Source organism: Barbatula barbatula (assembly GCF_947034865.1).
Source record: "Barbatula barbatula genome assembly, chromosome: 18".
Lineage (NCBI taxonomy): Eukaryota > Metazoa > Chordata > Actinopteri > Cypriniformes > Nemacheilidae > Barbatula > Barbatula barbatula.
The window spans coordinates 372,396-391,055 of record NC_136781.1 but is presented as its reverse complement, the minus strand read 5'-3'; the positions used below and the strand labels follow the sequence as shown (position 1 = coordinate 391,055).

General features: G+C 41.6%; 2 protein-coding genes across 4 annotated transcripts; both read left to right on the top strand.

Moving 5' to 3' along the window:
- The first annotated feature begins 568 nt into the window (after positions 1 to 568).
- On the top strand, positions 569 to 12,295 carry stag3 (STAG3 cohesin complex component). Of its 2 annotated transcripts, none has more exons than XM_079479277.1 (32): positions 569 to 744; positions 2,131 to 2,166; positions 2,246 to 2,339; positions 2,645 to 2,800; positions 2,870 to 2,966; positions 3,040 to 3,116; positions 3,340 to 3,544; positions 3,766 to 3,917; positions 4,393 to 4,590; positions 4,859 to 4,957; positions 5,741 to 5,820; positions 5,963 to 6,070; positions 6,163 to 6,247; positions 6,340 to 6,442; positions 6,523 to 6,623; positions 6,774 to 6,866; positions 7,093 to 7,185; positions 7,581 to 7,781; positions 8,025 to 8,092; positions 8,168 to 8,255; positions 8,864 to 8,947; positions 9,058 to 9,150; positions 9,521 to 9,680; positions 9,845 to 9,966; positions 10,081 to 10,182; positions 10,259 to 10,389; positions 10,466 to 10,582; positions 10,671 to 10,819; positions 11,399 to 11,477; positions 11,560 to 11,640; positions 11,719 to 11,809; positions 11,878 to 12,295. In XM_079479277.1, exons 2-32 carry the CDS (start codon positions 2,144 to 2,146, stop codon positions 11,923 to 11,925), a joined length of 3,378 nt encoding a protein of 1,125 aa, XP_079335403.1. In that variant the 5' UTR covers positions 569 to 744; positions 2,131 to 2,143; the 3' UTR covers positions 11,926 to 12,295. The 2 variants fall into 2 exon arrangements, with proteins under 2 accessions (XP_079335403.1, XP_079335404.1); XM_079479278.1 differs by having other exon boundaries at positions 578 to 744; positions 7,605 to 7,781; positions 11,878 to 12,254.
- A 219-nt stretch (positions 12,296 to 12,514) lies between these two features.
- On the top strand, positions 12,515 to 18,641 carry mcm7 (minichromosome maintenance complex component 7). 2 transcript variants are annotated; one of them, XM_079480353.1, is made up of 15 exons: positions 12,515 to 12,991; positions 14,123 to 14,202; positions 14,273 to 14,437; positions 14,545 to 14,669; positions 14,794 to 14,974; positions 15,067 to 15,204; positions 15,285 to 15,434; positions 15,522 to 15,636; positions 15,731 to 15,862; positions 16,145 to 16,228; positions 16,361 to 16,572; positions 16,668 to 16,933; positions 17,058 to 17,226; positions 18,040 to 18,149; positions 18,304 to 18,641. In XM_079480353.1, exons 1-15 carry the CDS (start codon positions 12,961 to 12,963, stop codon positions 18,509 to 18,511), a joined length of 2,166 nt encoding a protein of 721 aa, XP_079336479.1. In that variant the 5' UTR covers positions 12,515 to 12,960; the 3' UTR covers positions 18,512 to 18,641. The 2 variants fall into 2 exon arrangements, with proteins under 2 accessions (XP_079336479.1, XP_079336480.1); XM_079480354.1 differs by lacking the exon at positions 12,515 to 12,991 and adding an exon at positions 13,345 to 13,712 and having other exon boundaries at positions 18,304 to 18,626.
- The last annotated feature ends 19 nt before the right edge of the window (positions 18,642 to 18,660 follow it).

The following is an 18,660-nucleotide window of genomic DNA, read 5'->3' as shown; positions in this document are numbered from 1 at the left end:
TGTAGACATGTAGAATGAATTGTCTCTCTTTATTTCCCCCCCTTGATAAACGTGTGTACTTCTGCGTCTATTTGTCATTTGTAAAGAAAGCTAATTGTAAATCGGCTTGTTGTTGTTGACTATGAAAAGTTTCAATATATATCTTTTTTCTTCTTTTTCTTTTTTTATTGATGCTTAGAACAGGAACATAACAGAGGAGAAATATACATCACATTATATCAACCAAAACAATGATAAACAATAAACAACAATTAGGATAAATATATACTTATGTAAAATACATTAAAAAATAATAAATAAATTAAAGGAAAATAAGTAGGGCCAGATTACAACACAAATATAATCACATGAAGCGATCAAAAGCAGTAAGAGTCCTTATAGTTTTCTTATTAGTAGATACTGAGATGATATTTACATCATTTAGAAAAAAGTTTTAATAGTTAATTGACAAAAGTCCAGCCGTTGCTAAGCGTATGACGCTACACAAAACATCCAATCATTTCCCTTTCTGCTTACGGTGAGAGCCAATCGCTATTCAGACAGCCTCCCATAGGACCAATCCACAGCCAGATTTTTCAGGAGCGAGTGTTTTGATGACCGCGTCTGACTGACCGCTTTCATTAGTCTAATTAAACTACAGCAGCTGACACATTCCTCACTAACTCATCTCTACAGGTTTAACAGAGAGTGATACGATAAACTGCTGGTTAAAGTTATCTGTTTCAACGGGAGACGCTCACTGAGGTGAGACTTTATTCACGGTCATGCTTTTCTCTTCACAGAAATTAATAACAGTTAGTTAAGAATATCATCTTCGGGTAAAGTGACATAATTAATGCAATATTGTCAGATTATAGAGAACACAGCACTTTTTTTAAACTTGGATCAGTTTAGGCCTAAATAAATAACTCGACGAGTTAACTTGGACGTCATATAAAGTAACGTTATTTGAGAACTTTTGCGTCATCGCTTCTCGCGAGATCTGTGGACGGTTTTGTGGGGATTTTGACGTCACATTCGGCTTGTGTGAGATGCGCCTGTAATGTAGCTGAGAGGAGGCGGCTGCAGTATATGGGGGGAGGAGTCAGAAAAGACCTTTGAAGTCGGACACTTCGTGAATCTCGCTGTTTACTCGCCTGCATACGTCAGCAATGGAGGAGATCGCGGTCGCGTTTTTTAGCGCAGTAATCGAAATACCACTGTTTTTACATGAAGATGGTTACAATTATAATCACTGAATGTGTCAAATAATGTCCAAATAAACAGCTCACACAACAACATGTAAGACATTTTCAAGGATTGTATAAACAAATGGTAAATGAAGTAAAAAGCAAGTTGCTTTTGAGGGACAGAGTTCATAACAAATGTTTGTCATATTTAATAACAAGCAGGTTTCTGCCACCATTTCACGTCCATAGTATTTTTCCATACCATGCAAGTCAAAGCTGTATTGTAGCAAATATTCTTCAGAATTTCTTCCCTTGTTTTAAGACCCAGACACTTCTCAGATGAAACCACACAAAGATGAGGCATAATGACTAAACAGTGTATTTAGATATGTATTAGATATGCATTGATTAATTAATTCACACAAACATACAATAAAATAAAGTGAAAATTACAACAAGGAAGAATTCTAATGAAGAGAAATATAAAATAAACGCATGTCCTTATTCTTAACTTCACTATGTGTGTTTTGTTTCTGTTTAGTTTGCATGTAAATATAAATTAACAGATGCGTAATCTAATTCTTAGAATGAAGAGAAAATGTATCAGTTGACACTTCAGCCAATGAGCATGAAGCTGTGTCGTCAGTCAGTCGTTTCCCATCATGCTTTTGAATAGCGCAGTCGGAGGAGAGCAACTGCGCTCGACTGCTCAATCCGACACAGCCGCCTCGCCGTGGCGAGAGTTTTTTGGCACACGTCAGCATGAGGTCAGAGCAAGGCAGATGTAACTCGGACACTTTTCTAACCGGCATTCAGCTCGCGGTGATCACCGGTGATCGGTTCTGCGCAGATTTTGCTCATCTCAAACAAGCCTAATGTCAGGTGTAACACAGGCGTAAAAGCTGACACATAACAAATGTCCCACAGAATAATGAATGATTTTGTGTGTGTGTTTTTGTAGACTGGTGGAGAACATGGATGCGTTGGAGTCCTGCAGGTAAACAGAGTGTGTGTACACACATAACCCATGTGATGACGTCATGATGATGATGACTGTGTGTGTCTGTGTGATGCAGCTCTGAGGACAACCTCTCTCTTTCTGGAAGTGACTTTGAGTTCCAGCTGAAAAACTCCAAAAGAAAAATGATGTCCTCACAGGCCTTCCACACAGTTAGGTTTCACACACACGTTAGGTTTCTATACACTGTGGGGACTTTCCATAGGCGTAATGATTTTTATACTGGACCATCTGTATAATCTATCACCTAAACCAACACCAAAACCTAACCATCACAGAAAACGTTCTGGATTTTTACATTTCCAAATAAACATAATTAAGGGTGTTTAATAATCCATTAGAATTGTGGGGACCGGACATCGGTGTAAGTGTGTGAGACTTTTACTATCATTGTACATGTACACACGGTCACAATGTGAGGATATAGATGTGTTTTAAAGTGTCTGTTTCTCTGAAGTCTCCTAAGAGGGTTAATCAGCCGGTCAGAAGTTCCAGTGAGCCGCAGACAGCAGGAAACACACGGGGTTTTGGGCGGCGTGACGTTCCTACGGATGGTCACGCCACCGCGGGTGATCTTTATGAGGCTGTGAGGTCTGGCCGTAGTGCGCTTCCGGTAAGACAGAGATGTGATCATCAGAGTCCAGTGTGCATGGACACTCCTCTGATTGGCTGTTTCTGGTAGACGGTGATAGATGATTTGCTGGATGAGTACAGCAGAGACAAAGAGGCAGGACTTCTGGAGCTCATCAACTTTGTTATACAGTGCAGCGGCTGTAAAGGTGATGTCAGAGATGAGCATTACGAGTGTAACTTATATTAGGGTGTTTTAAAACAATGTGTTTTTGTTTGTAGGAGTTGTCACGAGAGAGATGTTTAACACCATGCAGAATGCTGATGTAATTGGTCACCTGACTAAAGAATTTAATGAGGTAAGAGAAATAACACTATATTAACATGTAAATTTATTTACTTAGCAGATGCTTTCATCAGAAGCGAATATAGAGATCAGAGGCTGAAGGGAAAAATGCGATCTTCTTGACTGCAACTATAGCTTTACCTGACTATACAAAACTGAATCGTGACCTTTTTTTGTCTTTAATTTGATTGAAGTTTTCATTTAGATTCTCTAATTCTGCCTGTATCTCTGTGCAGGACTCTGTCAGTTATCCGCTGGTGTCAGTGGGTTCTGACTGGCGACACTTTCGTGAGGGTTTGTGTGAGTTCATGTCTCTGCTAGTTCGTAGCTGTCAGAACAGTCTGTTGTATGATGATTATCTCTTCTCATCGCTCATCGCGCTGCTCACGGGTCTGGCCGACTCACAGGTCCGTGCCTTCAGACACACTAGCACTCTTATCGGTGAGTTAAATCATCAGGACATGAGCACTGCTGTAGTCTAACCGTTAAACATTTGCACATTCAAAACCATCAACTATTGAACCATCAGCACTGTCGTGAAAACACTGAAGATCAGATTGATGTTGTAACTGTGTGTGTGTGTGTGTGTCTGTCTGTCTGTCTGCTGTCTGTGTGTGTCCGTCTGTCTGTATGTGTGTGTGTGTCTCTCTGTGTGTGTGTAGCCATGCGGCTGATGTCAGCGATAGTGGTAGTAGCGGCAGAAGTGAACGCTCAAGCAGTGATGACCAAGAGGCGTTTTGACATGGAGAAGAGCAAACGGGCTGAACAAAGAGCCATCGGACGAGAGGAGGAACTAGAGAACTCTTTAAAAGAGGTCACATACACACACACACACACACACACACACACACACACACTTACATTCATCTAAAGCAACATACTTGTATTCAGTGATCAAGGCAAAAGGTTACATTAACAAAAAATGTGCTTACATTTCTATGTTCATTTATGTTATTACAAAATTAAGCTTTAGTTGAAAGGGATGACTTGAACTAAAGACGGCAAAAACGAGCACAATAGATGGCAATATTATACGATATATATCATTACTGTTTAAAACACATCTCAGGGTGATGCTTTGAGAAGCTGCTTCCAAACTCCAAATGCAGATACAAAGATAATAAAATATTATATTATAATATATGTGTTATGTTATTGATATTTTGGCTTGAAATATAGTTCTTAGAGTTCAATTTGTGCTGATCCATTGATTTGATGAGTTTGCTTTTATTTAAAAATGTAATAAAAATATAGTATAGAGTGAATAAAAGTATGTGTTTGTTATGTAGGTGTCAGAGCATCAGGAGGACCTGCGCTCTCTCATGAATGGGATCTTTAAGGGTGTTTTTGTTCATCGGTATCGCGACAGAGTTCCAGACATCCGGGCCATCTGCATGGAGGAGATGGGGGTGTGGTTCAGAGAAAACCCCGCCTGCTTCCTCAATGACGAGCACCTTAAATACGTGGGCTGGATGCTGCATGATAAGGTTGGATTTGACCTGTAACTTTTTCAACATGTTCCCCTTACACTGCTCGTTCTTAACTGTGAACATGGAAATGGACTTTATGTTTTCAAATACAGTATAAAAGTAATGAATATATCTACATGCAATAGGTATGCAAATTAATTTGAGTTTAGTAATCTTAGCTGCAGTAAAACTGTACTTAATATATTCAGCAAATTAACAACAGCATTACATTATCCTTTCATAAATGTAATGTCTTGCTCTGTGTATGTGTGTGTGTGTGGTTTAGCAAGCTCCGGTACGTCTGAAGTGTGTGTTGACTTTGCAGAAATTATATGCAGAGAAAGACTTCATTGGCCGTTTAGAGCTCTTCACAAGCCGCTTCAAGGTAAGACGCTGTGCCACATGACTTTGTTGTCTTTTGTAGCTGATGAAGGAGTGCTGGTATATCAGACTATTCCAGAATTTAATTTGCATGTTATTTTGAAAGCAGATTAATAAAGTAACATATAGGGCTGGGTGATCTACCCAAAAAAACATATCATGATCTTCAATTCAATTACATTTATATAGCGCTTTTCACAATGTGCATTGTTCCAAAGCAGCTTTACAGAGGAAAATAGAAACATTAAAACACAAAAAAGGTAAAACACACTACGTGGTGTTTTATATAATAAATTCAATTATTCTAGTAAATAATATCGAATAAGTGCAGCTTCCTGGTCGTTTATTTAGCATTTAAGTAAATGCTTTGCTGAAAAGATGTGTCTTTAATCTAGATTTAAATTGGGCGAGTGTGTCTGATCCTCGAATAGTGTCGTATGAGAAAGCTCATAACAAAGAATCTCGATCCAGGATCTGAATTGAAATGCAGGGTTGTACATTAAGTTTTTTGCACATAGCACTGGTGCTACAGAGGTTTGAAGTTTTGTAGCACAGGCCAAACAGTTGTACAGGTAGCACAAGTATAAAACGTCTGTTATCATCTTTAGAAAACACAAATGCACAGATCATCACATAAATAGATCACGATCCTCGCAATTCATGTGAAAAGTGGATTGAGGACACCTTCAAGATCGATCTCGATATAGGATCGTCAAATCGCCTACCCCAGTGATGTATAATTCGCCTTATTACTGAATTTTTATTTACTACTTATTTTTTTTCCCAGGATCGGATTGTCTGCATGATTCTGGATAAAGACTCAGATGTTGCTGTGGAAACTGTGAAGCTGTTACTGCTCATTCAACAGTAAGTCAGTTGCTGCTCAACATAAAGTGGACATTACTCTGATGTCAACATTATACTGTCAAAAATACTCTATAATGGCAGCACTGCTCTACAGCATGTTACGTGTATGGAGGTGATGATGATGAGGTGTGTGTGTGTTCAGGAACACAGATGATGGTCTGAGTGAGGAGGAGTGTGTTGGTGTGTATCCACTGGTGTTTGCCACACACAGAGGTCTCGCCTGTGCAGCTGGACACTTCCTGTATCACATGTATGTTTTTCATCATGACATCAACACTCAGTACAACAGCCCACCAGCATTTCACTCTCCGTGTGTGTTCATGTGCATGTGTGTGTTTCTAGGCTGTGTAGCGTGTTAGATGAAGAATCAGGCAATCACAGCAATTCTTTCATTGTTTTACTCGCAAGCTTTTTCATTGACAGCAAGGTAAACCTACATCCCAGCATGCACCACTCTCAAGTCCTTACACTGATAACATGATACGTGTGCATTCAGTGTACTCTGTGTGTGTCTGTTAGTATCACGAACACGCTGCGTACCTGGTCGACAGTCTGTGGGATGTTGCTGGGGCGGAACTAAAAAACTGGGAGGTGATGACATCACTATTGCTGCAGGAAGGGGGTGAGTCAATGTCCAATTCATGTGTCATTTAAATGTATTGAGAGCAGTGTACATGATGATGAAGTGTGGGTGTGTTGTAGGTGTAGAGGAAGGGATGGAGAGCACTTTGATTGACATTATGGTATGTGCAATGAGACAAGCGGCAGAGGCCACACCCCCACTGACCCGCTCACAGAAGAAGGTACAAATGAGACAGATGGAAGGACTGTTCAAAGTTTTGTGACCGCCTCAATTGCAGCAGCAATGATATGTGTGCTAACAGTCTCATCCCTCGCTGAAGACCCCGGTCAGCTACTACACCTGTGTTCTATTGTGTGTGTGTGTATTTTAGAATCTGACTGTGAAGGAAAAGAAGCTTCAAGCTCAAGAGATGAGACGCATTACAAACCATTTTATTCCTGTGTTGCCTCAATTACTGGCAAAGGTGAGAGTTTTATGTCTATGTGTTCAGATCTGCTTTCTTTCTCTCAAAGTCCATTTTCACATGGCCCTTCTGACACACTATACATTTAATAACTACAAAAGGCAAAAACTGAAATCTCATCGATTATACATGCTGACCTGCTGTTCCGTTGACAGTGTATTGAATATAATTTAGCTGTTTCTGATGGTTTTGAACAATGAATTGAGAGGAAATTCTTTATGCTCAGTTTTCTGCAGATGTTGGGAAGGTAAGCTGTCTACTCAGAGCGCCGCTGTATTTTCATCTGGATGCTTACGGCAGCTCGGGACGTCTGGAGAAAGTACGAGCAGTCATTGAGTGTTTTTATATATATATATATATATATATATAAAGCATGACCATTTTACAACACTGTATCGTGTCAGTTATCCATTTACACATTAGACAAAATACAGGATTGCCAAACTTTTAATATTGAAATAATTTTAACATCAGATCTGTGTGATGATGATGCATCAAAATAATTGCACATTTTCATGATATTTTTAACTAAATAACTACAACTAAAGTAGGTGTAAAAATGGAAAGGGGACATTAACTATATATTTTATTATAGCATAGTTTTGATATCTTTAGCCCAGGTGTATTTTAGACTTTCTTGTGTTTGTTCTTGGGTTATAAAAGTTCTTAACATGTAATTTTGTGTGTGTGTGTGTGTGTGTGTGCTGGTCTCAGTGTTTGGATTTGTTGTTGTCTCAGGTGTGTGATATCATACTGAAGCACAGTGAGGAGTGTGTGTTAGAGGCATCTGTGCGTGTGTTGTGTTCTTTGTGTTGTGACTCTTACACATTCTCTGGTCGTGCTGAGAGAGCCGTCAGTCAACTTTTGGATTCTACTGTAGAGAAATTTACTACAAACCTCACTAAAATACTGCAGGTACCCAAATGTACACAGATACAGCACTGTAGGTGTAAATATATTTAAAAGCATTTATGGCATTCATCCTATCATAACAATGTTTTATATATTACACTTTCCCTCATACAAATCAGTTTTATTTTCAGTTTTAAATAATTTATATGCATTTTAAATATTGAGATGCAACTTGCTATATGGATGTTTTGGACTAAAATATATGGCAGCAAGTGCTCACTCAGATGTGATGTCTGTGTTGTTTAGGATTCAGCTGATGAAGATGATTACTACAGAGCTGCTTCATCTCTGAACATTCTTGCAGTCTTCAGCGGGTATGTTTGAGTTTGTGTAGTTTTATGCTGTACAAACATTCACAATCTGAAATGATATTTGTGTGTGTGTGTCAGTGCCAGTGATTTGACCAGAAGAAACCTGTTTGAGTTCTGCTCTCAGCTTATGAAGTTTGAAGTAGAGTCAGGAGAAATGGACAAGAAGGTTAACACACACACACTCACCTCAATTTTCAACTAATCCTAATTCAACTAACTCTGAAATGTTGATGGTGTTTGATTCAGGTCAACCAACCCCAACATTAATATGTTGACATTAGTTTGGGTTAAAGCAGCGCATGATTTAACAGATTTAGAAATGTTCTAAAGCAACATGGATACTTTCATGTTTATGTTCAGTGTTTGTTGTGTTAAACATTCTCATTCAGAGATACTATATGAAAACAGCAGAGTGCCTGTCAGTAATATTTCTGAATGAGCGATCAGTTGACAGCAAGCGTTTATCCTTCTTAGAAGAGAAAGCACATTGAGCAAACAGACTCAGCATCTTAAAAGAGTTCAAATCTAAATCTAGCTCTTCTGCCATCATATACTGCGTTTACTGTATGCGTATGTTGTTTGTTTTCCTCCTGTACTGAGTGAATGAGCTCTGGGCTGTCGAGCTGCCAGTGACCTGCTGTTCTGCATTTAAATCATTCTTATCACTCTTCTGTCACATGCCAAAACAAAAATAATGAGAAACGCTTACATTGTTTAACATTGACACTGTGTGTGTGTGTGTGTGTGCGTGCGTGCGTGTGTGCGTGTGTGAAGCTGATGGTTCCAGCTCTGAAATGTGCAGTTTTCCATCTGTTTTGGAAAGGAACAAAGATCACACAACAGCATCAAACAGACAAGGTACGGTCTCTCATTCATTCTCATTTTCAGCATTTACATTATCGCCATAGTGTATCCTGTAGTACCTAGACTAACAAAAATGAATCTCTTTTGATCGCTCTCTCCGTCAGGCTGAACTGAAGCGTCTGTTGAACTCTCTTGATTCATTCTGCATTGTGTGTCAGAGTTGCCTTTCTGTGGGTCGGAGTGACATCAGAAATCAGGTAGGTCTCTTTTGTTATTTAGAGGTCAGCCTCGTCCGTCTCAACCAGCAGATCTGTCTGTGCAAGACTGTTTGAACTAAAGATGATGGAGCACATGCTCGTGTTGTATATGGATTTAAAAAGCCTAATATTAATACATTCCTCATTGTTATGGAAATAAAGCAGCTTCAAAAACTCAGTTTTTGTACATAAAACTCAAGGTGTAGATTTGTTATAGATGATGTTTAGAAGAAAACATAACCCTCATGAGAATAATTATGAAATGTGTTGAGATCTTTACACTTGTATGTAAATATTTATTGAGTAGATATGAACGTGTGTGAAATGTTATTCTTTGTGTAAATCTCTGGATTGTTTTGTGTGTCCGCAGGCGTTTGTGTGTTTGTGTGACGTGCTGATGGTGTTTGGAAGATTGTCTGAAGGCAAGGGTTCCCCGCTGCAGTGCTACACCCCTGATGAGTCTCTCACAGCTGAAATGGCGTCTTTTCTCATAGACTACGTCTTCACAGATTCTGACGATGACCTCATTGGTACATTATTTTAAAACCTTTATTAGCATTACAATTAGACATTACATTACAGCGGCAAATCTTTGTGATTGGCTCACAGCAGATGTCTTGCATTAACAAACATGAATCTTGGTAAAAAGTGAGTTCAGGTGGAAGGAAATGCTGTTTGTCTTTAACCCCTGCAGAAGAGATGAATATTTCTGGGTTGATGCAGAAGAGGAATCAGTTGGCTGGATATTGTAAACTCATCATATATGGAGTTCTGGAGCTCCGAGCGGCAACAGACATTCTCAAGTACTACAATAAGGTTTGTGCCAGGTTGGTCTATGGCTGTTGTGTGTCGCTCTGTGCATGTTGTGATTTCATGTTGACGCTTTGGATAAAAGAGTCTGCCAAATGAATAAATGTGTGTTTTGTTTAGTATTACAGGGAGTATGGTGACATCATTAAAGAGACTCTCAGCAAATCCAAGACAATCAGCTCAGTGGAAAGTGCCAGAACTGTGTGTTTGTGTCTGCAGCAGGTTCGTGAGGGACATCAAAGTGTGTGGTAATGATGATCGAAAACAAGAATACAGGAGTGTGCATGTGTTTGTGTAGCTCTTCTCTGGGTTGGATCAGGACCGTCGTGATGAGGAGTTGAAAGAGATCAGATTTCTAGCAAAGAAACTGGCCATAAACTTCAGCATCAACCAGCTTCTCATCCGCAAACCCCTGCTGGCTTTACACCAGTCAGTATTTATCCATCTCTCTCTTTATACCTGTCAGTATTTACCATGTCTCATTCATTTCTGTGTGGTTGTGTAGGGACGGCATTCGGTTCGCGTGTAAAGGGCTCGAGCAGGGCAACAACATGAACTTGGGTTTTTTGACGATACTTAGTGAGTTCAGCTTCAAACTTTTGCAGCCGGAACGCAAACAGCTGTAAGTATCACTGATGTTTTTGTAAAGTACTCTCCTCACAAAGCTGTTATTCATTAATTCTGGTGTCACCACTGTTTGTTGTCTTTAGGTTGGAGTATCTGCGGCGTGCGTGTGCTGATGTTGTGAAAAGTCAGATTGTGAGGATGTATGAACGATCTTTGACCTCAGGCTCACGAGAGACTCCCGTTGCGGAAACTTCTCCTGCAACACCCAAAAGGAAACGCAGACGCACACAGAGTCAGTGCACACACACACAATATCATTTCTGTTCCTTTACTTTCATCTCATTGTTCATAATGTTAGCTATTAGACTATAATGTAACGGTCAAATGGTTGCGTTGAGAAGATGAGTCCCATTTACATGACACCTGCACTTTGATTTTTAAATCATTTTAAATGAGTGATATAATTTAAATTCAAGATCTCATACGTAGCACCTAAACTCTGGAATAGCCTTCCCAATACTATTGGAGGATCAGACACACTCGCCCAATTTAAATCTAGATTGAAGACACATCTCTTCAGCCAAGCATTCACTTAATGCAAAATATGCTGAATAAACCACCGGGAGACTGCTGACCTTAGATGTTATATAAACACCTAGTAAATAATAAGTTCAACAATTCATGTTCTTTGTTTTACCTTTTTTGTGTTTTTAATTTCCTCTGTAAAGCTGCTTTGGAACAATGCATATTGTGAAAAGCGCTATATAAATAAAATAGAATTGAATAGGGGGTTCGTAAGATTGTACGTGTGCGCGTGTGATTGTTTAAATTCTAGTTAGATATTTAACTTGCTGTGTGCTTTCGTGTGCAGGTTTGAACAGTAGTCCAGAAACTCCAGCTGTGACATCACAGGCACGCCGCTATGACACAGATGATGAATTCACTGAGAGGTATAACACACACACGTTTACACTGACACACTAGTAATCAGTCAGTAATGACACACTCACACATAGGCATCTGTGTCTGCAGGTCATTTCAGAGGAAGACTGTCACTCATGGCAGACCACAGTCCAGTCCATTTGCACCAAGCATTCAGTCACATCTCAGCACGTGAGTTTATAGTTCTCAAGTGTATACGGAACTATTATTCAGAAATATATGCTCATAAAAGTGTGTGTGTGTGTTCAGACTGTCCTTGATTGATGAAGATCATTCAGAGGATGAACCAGTAATTGAGGATTATGATGATGATGAAGACTCTGAGACGGGCATCATTCTGGTAAGTTCAACCCTCTGCAGTGTTATGAAGTTGAAATGACTTCACCATCTTTTTCTGTTCTTCTGCAGCCCTCCACCCGTGACTCTGGCAGCTACCTGGAAGATTTGTTTGAATAAAACCACAAGTGTGCAAGATTTTATTGAGTTCAGTTGTGCCATCAGTTTCACTGCCTACTTTCCTCTGCCAGGTTTTGATTGGTCTTAAGCAGAGTAGGTGCACAGACAACAAATGGAGGAAACAAAATGTTGGTTATGCCCTTACAGTCTATGTTGATGTTTACATTTTGTTATCAGTTTATAAACTTAAACATTGATTCTGTTTGAACAAATAAATCAGTTTATCAGCTCTTGTCGTCTTTATACATATTTAATAATACAGAAACTAGTACATTTTATTCATCCATAATGTGAAAATGGATGTATTTACATGATATAATGCCGTTTTTAATAGCCCTGTTTAAATAAATCAGTTTATTTGCTAATTATTTTTAAATATATGTTGGATAACACAGCTAGACAGACTGTAATTTAATTTAGGAACAGTAATCACAAGAAATGAGCGTTTTACTAAATGAAGACTTGTAAGTTTAGATAAATGACAGTTCAGTTCACACAGTAACAAAGACGAGTAATGAGTGAGAGACTTCACGCAGCGCTGCGCACATCACGATCGACTTATGACATCACAGTACCGCGAGAGCACTTCGACGAAGAAAACGCTATATTCTTAAACGATCTCGTGAATGCGCGGCACTCTGTTAAGACGCATCGGTGTGTATCAGAATACCGGATGCTGAAGTTTCAGAAGTGCTTCCAGTCCTCAGCAGTGCGGATGACCTCAGCGTGTACCGCTTCCTGTGACGTCACGAGTCGGCGTATTTCAGAGCGCCGTTCCAACTCGGACTGTCATTGGTGGATATGGTCACATGGCAGATCACGTTTGGAAGGCTTTCGCGCCACAGCAGAGCCCCGCCTGCGCACACACAGAGATGAGCTGTCATTGGTGGAAAGTGTAGGCAGACTCGCGCCAGTTTTTGCAGCTGCAGCTGGCCTCGAGACGGTGTTGTACTTTCAGTGACTAAAACGCTTTATTAGAGAAATATTTACACATATATCTTATAGATTTTACTATTTAACATTTCTGCGATAAACATGGCGCCAAAGGATTATGTGGCGGAGAAGGGTAAATAGAGATTTTCACTTTTAACACACACGTATGCTTCAACGCATTTTGAAAGTAACTTCATTGCTGGTTTGTAGAGTTTATGTTCATTTATGAATGCGAAAGAGTGCGTCAAATATGATAAACGTAAACATCCATTTAATTACGTATATGTAACTTGATAGTAGTGTTTAAATTGAGATTTTAACTCGAGCCGAATGTAACGTGCACGGAGATGATCGAGATCTGTAAACAGTTGCTCGTTTAACATCTGTGATGTATTTTCTCGTGTTTGTTGTGTGTGTAAATAAATTCGTTTACTAAATGTAGTCATCGACGCAAACCGGAGTCAGTGCGCGCGCGTAAGATAAAATGCCCGGATGGAACTTGCGAACAAAGAGCGGCGGAGAGCACGTGCTGCTTTCAACCAGAATTCGCTTTTCAAACTAGAAGTTTGTCGAACATGTTGTGAATAGTTTCGAGCGCCTCGTGCTCGGTACAGACAGCGAGGATTCGCTTTGAATCGCATCGTGATAGTTTCGGTGTTGTGTTAAACTGTACGGTCGGTGTGGTCGGGATTATTTAACCGCGGATAAATGGCGGAAGCGGTAACGGGGCCGTAGAGCCATGTGCTTCTTTGTTTACAAAAACAGCAGCAATCGAGTGGCGATACAAGCGCGTCGTTTATAAAGCCAGACTATAATACACGTACACCGAGGAAGCGACGTCGCTGATGAAGACGGTACGTGAACACGACACTGAATCGGTGATGTTTGGTTGGAGGCGTCGACACGTTGAGTTATTTTCACTCGGCGCTGTTGCTCCGTTTACAAAGCTCGGTTATATTTCACACATCTGTAATGTTCATACATAGAGTTGAGTGTCGTGTTATTATTGTATGGCTCGCGCATTACTGCTCTATTTTCGGTTGTTTTGTTTTTGTTCGCTCGTCATGCCGTGCTCACGTGACTGATGTTTGTCAATGGGCGCGCGCTTGTCTGGTGCACCTGCGCAATCTCCGTCGCGTCGTTCTGCGAGTTTGATCAGTTGATTTAACTTGTTTAGTAGACACGAATCTGTCAGTTGCTCTTCTCATCTGTTGCCCAGAAACGAGTTGAGATCGTGATGATGATTTCTCGTGTGTGTTTTCAGATAAGTGTAAGCGCTTCCTGCAGGAGTTCTACACCGAGGATGACTCCGGGAAGAAGGTCTTTAAATACGGTGCTCAGCTGGTGAGTTAATGGCCTGTTTGTGCAGATGTACAGCGGTGTGTCAGACTTAAGATCACATGTGTGTGTGTAGGTCTCTCTGGCTCACCGTGAGCAGGTGGCACTGGTGATGGATCTGGATGATTTGGCTGAAGAAGACCCTGAACTGGTGGAGAGCGTCTGTGAAAACACCAAACGTTACGCTGCACTGTTTGCCGATGCTGTTCATGAGCTCCTGCCTGAATACAGAGAGCGAGAGGTGTGTGATGCAATTATTGAATCCACCTTTATAAGGAACGTAACATTTCTAGGTTGGAAAACGCTAAATGCACAATGTATCTAAAATGTTATCTTTTTGTTGTTTAGGTGGTGGCGAAGGATGCCTTAGATGTTTATATTGAGCACAGGCTGATGATGGAGACCAGAGGTCGTGACCCTGCAGATACACGTGACCCTCGGAATCAGTACCCGTCTGAACTCATGCGCAGATTGTGAGTTGAACACGCACGCGACATTCAGTGTGCTCGCATGTACTTCACAAGTGTGACATCAGAAGTTTATTGAGCTTTAGCATGAGCGTCACTTGACTCCTCTGATCTGTGCTTCTGTCGTCAGCGAGGTGTATTTCAAACCTCCATCCACACTGAAGCCCAAAGTGGTTCGAGATGTGAAGGCCGACAGCATCGGTCAGCTCGTGACGGTCAGAGGCATCGTAACCAGAGCGACGGAGGTCAAACCCATGATGGCTGTCGCCACGTACACGTGTGACCAGTGTGGCGCAGAGACTTATCAGCCGGTAGAGACGCTGCTTCTTTATTAAAAGTGGCTCATGAACGTACCGCTGTGTCCTGTGAGGGCGGTGGACTAATAAACATATTTGGTTATCAGATCGCCTCGCCGAGCTTCATGCCGCTGATCATGTGCCCCAGTCAGGAATGTGTCACCAACAAATCCGGAGGGCGTCTGTATCTGCAGACCCGGGGGTCAAAGTTCATCAAATTCCAGGAGCTGCGCATTCAGGAACATGTATGTATTCGTGTGCGTGAGCGTACTGTGTGTGTCAGAGAATGTGAGCGATAATTGATTGTTTTTTAATGGTCTTGCAGAGCGATCAGGTGCCCGTAGGAAACATTCCTCGCAGCATGTCCATTTATGCACGCGGAGAGAACACACGTCTGGCGCAGCCCGGAGATCACGTGGCTATTGCAGGAATATTCCTTCCTCTGTTGCGCTCTGGCTTCAGACAGGCCGTACAGGTGACGTGCACTTCACATTGTGTGTTTTTTCACTGTGAATGACCCAGACGCTTGTGTCTTACACAGAAGTATATTTGTGTGTTTTAGGGTTTGTTGTCAGAGACGTATCTGGACTGTCACAGCATCACTCTGATGAATAAGTCTGAGGATGATGAGTTGGGAACCGAAGAGCTCAGTGATGAAGAGCTGAGACAAATTACAGGTATGTCACACACTCCTTGTGTGTGTGTGTGTGTGTTTCTGTAAATATGCATCCAAATGAGTGTGTTCACTGCTGTGTGTGTGTGTGTGTGTAGAGGAGGATTTCTATGAGAAGCTGGCGGGGTCGATTGCTCCAGAGATTTACGGTCATGAGGATGTCAAGAAAGCTCTTCTGCTGCTGCTGGTGGGTGGAGTTGAGCAGGCACCACGGGGCATGAAGATCAGAGGTAAGGAAAGATTAAACGTGCAAACAATCCATGATCCTTGTAAAGTTGAGAGACAATGACTTTCCATATTCCTGTTCTTTTGATTTAAAAAAAAATCTTTTTTTAAATTAAAAAGAAGTTTTACATCTCTCGGGTTTGTGTGATGTGTATCATGTGTGGTGTAAGCGTCATTTTAAAAGAGTTTGGTACAAAATAAAATCAACTTCTGGTTTAACTTCTTAAAGGCGTGATGACTTCCTGTAAAAATGATATCTTAATAAGAGGATATGTGTGTGTTTGTAGGGAACATTAACATCTGTCTGATGGGAGATCCGGGTGTTGCGAAGTCTCAGCTTCTGTCATATATTGACCGTCTCGCTCCGCGCAGTAAGTGTTCAAACTCATTTGAAACTAGCATTAAAAAGCACTATTTCATCAGCATTATAAACATGTAGGGATGTCTTAAGGAATGATGTCCTGTTGATTGTCTTCTAATGTTCTTGTGCGTGTGTGTATCAGGTCAGTACACTACTGGACGGGGTTCGTCAGGTGTCGGTTTGACTGCTGCTGTGATGCGTGACCCGGTCACAGGAGAGATGACCCTGGAGGGCGGGGCTTTAGTTCTGGCTGACTTGGGTGTGTGCTGCATCGATGAGTTTGATAAGATGGCTGATGCCGACCGTACGGCCATTCATGAGGTTATGGAGCAACAGACCATCTCCATCGCCAAGGTAACACAACTTTCCAACCCGCTGGATTCGCAAATAAATGACTACTTATAGAAATGCAACACCACTTCGAACACTTTTGTCTTGATTTTTCTCAGGCCGGCATCATGACGTCTTTAAACGCACGGTGTTCCATTCTGGCAGCAGCGAACCCTGCGTATGGTCGCTATAACCCTCGCAAGACACTCGAGCAGAACATTCAGCTGCCTGCGGCGCTGCTGTCTCGCTTTGACCTGCTATGGCTCATTCAGGACAAACCAGATACCGACAATGACCTGCGATTGGCCCAACACATCACATACGTCCATCAGCACTGCAAACAACCACCAACACACTTCAACCCTATCGACATGAAACTCATGAGGTACACACACACTTCAACACTGGTTGTGCTCTGTTTGTGTGTAAAGGTAAACATGTGCCGTGCTTGATGTCAAACCCTGTTACACGCATATAGAAACGCTCTCTCTTACCCTGTGTGTCTGCAGGCGTTACATCAGTAAGTGTAAACAGAAGCAGCCGCTGATTCCTGAAGCTCTGTCTGATTACATCACAGCAGCGTACGTGGAGATGAGGAAAGAGGCTCGAGTTGGTAAAGATGCAACATTCACCTCTGCCCGAACGCTGCTGTCCATCCTGCGTCTCTCCACTGCCTTGGTGAGATGCAACACACGTTTGCTTAACCAGCAATCCCATAAACCCTAAACAATCAGGTTGTTTTTTCCCAGGAAACGGAAGCTTTGTCAGATTCACTCACTGGTGTCCTGTGTGTGGTAAAGTGCTTACAGTGCAGATAGTGTGTGTGTGTCCTACTGCAGTGTGGGCACTTCACTCACACACCTGACCAGCTCTGCCAACACGCGTGTGTTCATGTGACGTGTAAAGCGACAGATTGTTGACAGAACATGATAAATTAATGTGAATTCTGTGAGGAAGAAGATCTTCTGATGTGGCTGTTGGGTGTTAAAAGTGCTGTTTGTGCAGGTAGCTGCTGTAAGGTCTACTGCAGTAATGGCACTTCACAACACACGCTGCTGTCTGACATCACCAGCAGAGGGTGCGCACGTTCTCCAGCTCGGCTGACGCTTGTCTGTTGTCGTGGTGACGATCAGCTTTGCGGGGTGGGCAGTCAGCCTCATGTCACGCCGCTGTGCAAACCCATGCAAAACTGAACGTACACGACACCTCTGAGACACGCCGACCCTACCTGGGTTTAAGAGAGTAGCTGGTGTTGCGAGGCGGAGACTTGAGCAGTTGCTGGCTTTCCCAGAAGGCATTGCACTTGTCTCGGTCTGACAGTGCCGGCACAATTCAACAGTGTGACAAAGCACAAATGTTATTTATCTTCTGCTGGAGGAAGTTGTGGAAATTTTGGTTTTGCCTAAACATTTTTGAAATGTTGGAACTGTCGATTTTTAATGAACATGTGAGGAGATGAGCCATTCATTCATTCGTGTGTGTGTGTTTTAGGCTCGCTTGCGGATGGTGGATATTGTTGAGAAGGAGGATGTAAATGAGGCCATGAGACTGATGGAGATGAGCAAAGACTCGCTGCAGGCTGACAAGACAAACAACACCAGGTACATACACACATCAGTCTCTCTCTCTCACAGACTTGACACTGTTTTGAGTTCAATCTTATTTTGTGTTGGTTCACTGGTGTCAAAGTTTAGTTCTCTAAAAGAATATACCTTTGAAGCGAGCTGTCCTAATAAATCTTTTGTGTGTGTTTAGGGCTCAGCGGCCTGCAGACGTGATCTTCTCTCTGTTGCGTGAGCTGGCTGGTGAGGGATCAGTTAAATCTATTAACATGGGAGAGGCGGAGCAGCGCTGCGTGTCTCGTGGTTTCACTCCTGCGCAGTTCCAGGCTGCGCTGGACGAATACGAGGAGCTGAACGTGTGGCAGATTAACCAGGCACGCACGCGCGTCACATTCGTTTAAACGTTTATTACCCAAGGTGTTTGACATCACAGCTTTTTCTGTATTAAATGACTGTTAAACTGATGCTTTTTCTCACATGTGCTTGTTTTTTAATCTGAAATAAATGTTGTACATAGTTTAATTTTGTGTGTTTGCCTCATCAGTTCATA